Raw genomic sequence first — 3,214 nt, forward strand, 5'->3', positions numbered from 1 at the left:
ATTTTTTACTGTCTTTCAAATATTATCAAATAATAAATAGTAAAAGAGGCTAAATAAGGAAAGTATGTACATTCATGAAAAATAAATCTTACCGATATTTTGATGGATAATGAATTCCGGATAAATTAGCAATCTTTTTCAAGACAGATCTCCAATTTTGTAGCTTTTCTCTACTGATCTTATATTTCTCTTCATGAACATCAAAAGCCTCTGCAAAAGTTCCTTTCTGATGTCTTACATGAGAAGGATCAACGTTGTAAAAAACAGGTATCACAATCCTTTCATATTCTTCCATACATTCAGTTATCCTCACAAGCTCCTCCATACACCATTTTGAAGAAGCATAGTGTTTCGAGAAGATGACTAATGAAATGTAAGACCCCTCAATTGCTTCAAGAAGTGTGGATGAAATTTCATCTCCAGGATGAACCTTTTCATCGTCAACAAAGAAATCAATTTGGTTATGACGCAATTCTTTTCTCAGGTGGCTAAGAAAATTATCACGGATGTCTTCTCCTCTAAAACTGATGAACACGTCATATTTGATTTGGGGAACATCTAAAGAAGAAGACGGCATTGAATATTGGAGAGAAACTCTAGTGCCTCAAGTAATGAACACAAGTGATTATTATATTGGTGGTGATGTCTGTGTGAAATAAAAGACTCGAGTCATCTTAACTAAAGTCAAGTCAAATTAATAATAAATAAATGGAAGCTACTTCCTTGGTGTTTCTTCGTTGGTTCCTCTTCCTTTCTATTACTCCATTATTCTCCTTATTCTTCATTGCTCTCAAGTTTCCTTTCTGTGAAGTTGGTTAGGTAGCACAACTTTTGTCTTTTGGTGCAATAGGCGTACAAATTAGTTGAGTTTGTCATTATTTATTTTCAAATAAAAATAAATAACAATTAGGCTATTATTCATGATGAAAAATACATTTGGTCTTTTTCTGATCATTCAGTAATAAAAATGGACAGTTTAAAATATTAGACATTACATTTATAACTAAAAAGAAATTTTAAAATCATATTAAGTTAGTTAGGCAAATAATTTGGATCTAAAAAGCTAGATGATTGATTTTCATAATCTAACTCTGTAAGCACCCGGTGAGAATATTTGAAATTAATGATCCTTTTTGCATTGGTATGATGGAGCTTTCTATAGGAGAATCTGTCCTAATATTTTTTATATAATTCGCAATTCACCCCAATTGGATTAGATATTGAATCGTATATCACATACAAATGACAATAATATGAATAAGTTTTGACATAAAATAATAATGAATAACTCTAAACCCTAGTAAAGATCCTGGTTCTTTAAAGACCTTAATATTCTTTCACCACCATAAAACTCTCCCTTCTTAAAGACATAAAGTATCTTCTTTACTTCTTTTTGCCACGAATATCATTAACAAATTAAAAGATACATATATTCATACAGGATAATCCCAAGTGGAAAATGCACAAAGCCCTGTAAAAAAAAGTGTTACCAAATAACTATATGGATAATACAAGATATCAAAACGAGAGGTTCTACACTGTCATTTTCAGTACTGACAATGCTATATACGCAAGAACGCAATTTATAAAAATTAGACATGCACCCATTACAAAAGTAGTGCTTATCACAAACTCTACTAATTGAACGGAATCTCATCAGTATTAATTCCAGCCTCACCAATGTTTGGCAGTGTGTCAATAGTCTCCAAGACTCTCAGACTATTTAATTCATATATGTTTATGCCTTGTCTTGTAAAATGAGAACGAGTCTGCAATGAAAAGAAACAGAAGAGAGATGGGATTATTCTTAACAATGATAGTGAATATTGAGAAAATGGCATGATGGTGTAATCAAATATTCATAAAACAGATCAGAGTCCAAGCAACTTCACTAGTACCCAACTTCGTTGAAAACCACCGCCAACCATCTTTGATGAGCACTTGATACCCAAGAATTGTCCAATAACATTTTAGCAAGAGTAAATCATGAGTGCACACAAAACAAAACATAACAAAATAGGAAAAAAGTTGAAAAAGTTGAGATTTTTAGCTTTCTCTATTCGTACAAACAGCAAGTATTGAAGTTAGAAAGTTTAATTCCCTAAGAGCAATAGAAGTGGTTGAATTAAACAAACAGAGGCATTTTGGGAACAAAGATAGCTGTATCACTCAGAACAATAAAGACAATCAGATCATAGAGAAAGCTCAATCCAAACTCACACACAACACAATGAAGAAAAGCAACTACCTTATCACCAACACCAACAATAGCAAGAAGACTTGAGCTGAACAACATCTCAACAATAATAAAACCTCCAACACCTACGAGATGGAAAAGTTCGTAAATATTTAAGAAGATAGCAGGGCATGTGAAAAATTGAAATATTCATGGAGTTTGAGCTATACATGTTTGGTGACAAAGCCTTCCAGTATTGGTATTAAATATTCTGAATCCATCTCTGGTGCCAATGGTGAGGCAACTGTAGCAAAGAATAATAAAATTAGTGAGAGGGAGGGTTTAATTGAGAATGAAAGAACACGAAAAACAGAGTAAATATTTTTATTACTCAAGTCAACCAATATCCTTTTCCTTTTGATGTTTACAAGTTTTCCTTTATTTTATTCATTTTATCTAAAATAGTTGTTTAGAACCCATGGTCAGACTTTCAGTTGCAGAAGGCAGCATTGGTAATATTAGACTAACAATTGGTTTCCACCAATTTTTTATGCTAGTATCTCAAAACAAGCTAGCCTACTACAATCCAATAAACTCCAACCAGAACAGGCTTTTCTTTCAACAAGGAGGCTTTTTATTTCAATAAGGAGCACAAAACAAAATTCTTTGAAACATAGTCCCAGTGATGCTTGCTAATAACAGTTTGAATATCATCGAGAGAAGAAAGACGAGGCAAGTTGTAAACAATCTCATCTTTCTTTAATATAAACCACAGCGCAAATTACAATAATGCAAAAAAAAAAGCAATTTCTTTAATAGCAATTTGTTTTTTTTTTTAAATTGTAAAAATACATTTGAATAAAAATTTATTAAAAATATTAATAGTAATAAATTTTCACATTCTCTGTGTTTAGCTTTATCTGATTTTCAAAAAGCATTAAAAAAAAGCTTTATTTCTGTTTTATTAAAACAAACAAACAAATAACTAAAAAGATTAAATAAATACTTATTTTTTTACCTTAGAAGTCAGAATCCTCC

At 31.3% G+C, this 3,214-nt stretch overlaps 1 protein-coding gene and 1 long non-coding RNA gene across 5 annotated transcripts in view; both read right to left on the reverse strand.

Annotated features, from left to right (window-relative positions):
- Positions 1 to 721, reverse strand: part of LOC107627899 (TMV resistance protein N) — a 5,772-nt gene extending 5,051 nt beyond the window's left edge. The window contains exon 1 of one of the 3 annotated variants that reach the window (XM_016330710.2): positions 93 to 721. In XM_016330710.2, coding sequence (XP_016186196.2) covers positions 93 to 577 — 485 coding nt within the window. In that variant the 5' untranslated portion in view covers positions 578 to 721. The remainder of the gene's footprint in view (positions 1 to 92) is intronic. The other 2 variants (XM_021116395.1, XM_021116396.1) reach the window with 2 other exon arrangements.
- Positions 1,475 to 2,970, reverse strand: LOC107628561. Of its 2 annotated transcripts, XR_002358040.1 has the most exons (4): positions 2,778 to 2,970; positions 2,407 to 2,480; positions 2,249 to 2,322; positions 1,475 to 1,769 (listed from the first exon to the last, which is right to left on the reverse strand). It is a non-coding gene; the product is annotated as an uncharacterized LOC107628561 (long non-coding RNA). The 2 variants fall into 2 exon arrangements; XR_002358039.1 differs by lacking the exon at positions 2,778 to 2,970 and having other exon boundaries at positions 2,407 to 2,769.

The sequence above is a fragment of the Arachis ipaensis genome, chromosome B02, assembly GCF_000816755.2.
Source record: "Arachis ipaensis cultivar K30076 chromosome B02, Araip1.1, whole genome shotgun sequence".
In the NCBI taxonomy this organism is placed as follows: Eukaryota; Viridiplantae; Streptophyta; class Magnoliopsida; order Fabales; family Fabaceae; genus Arachis; species Arachis ipaensis.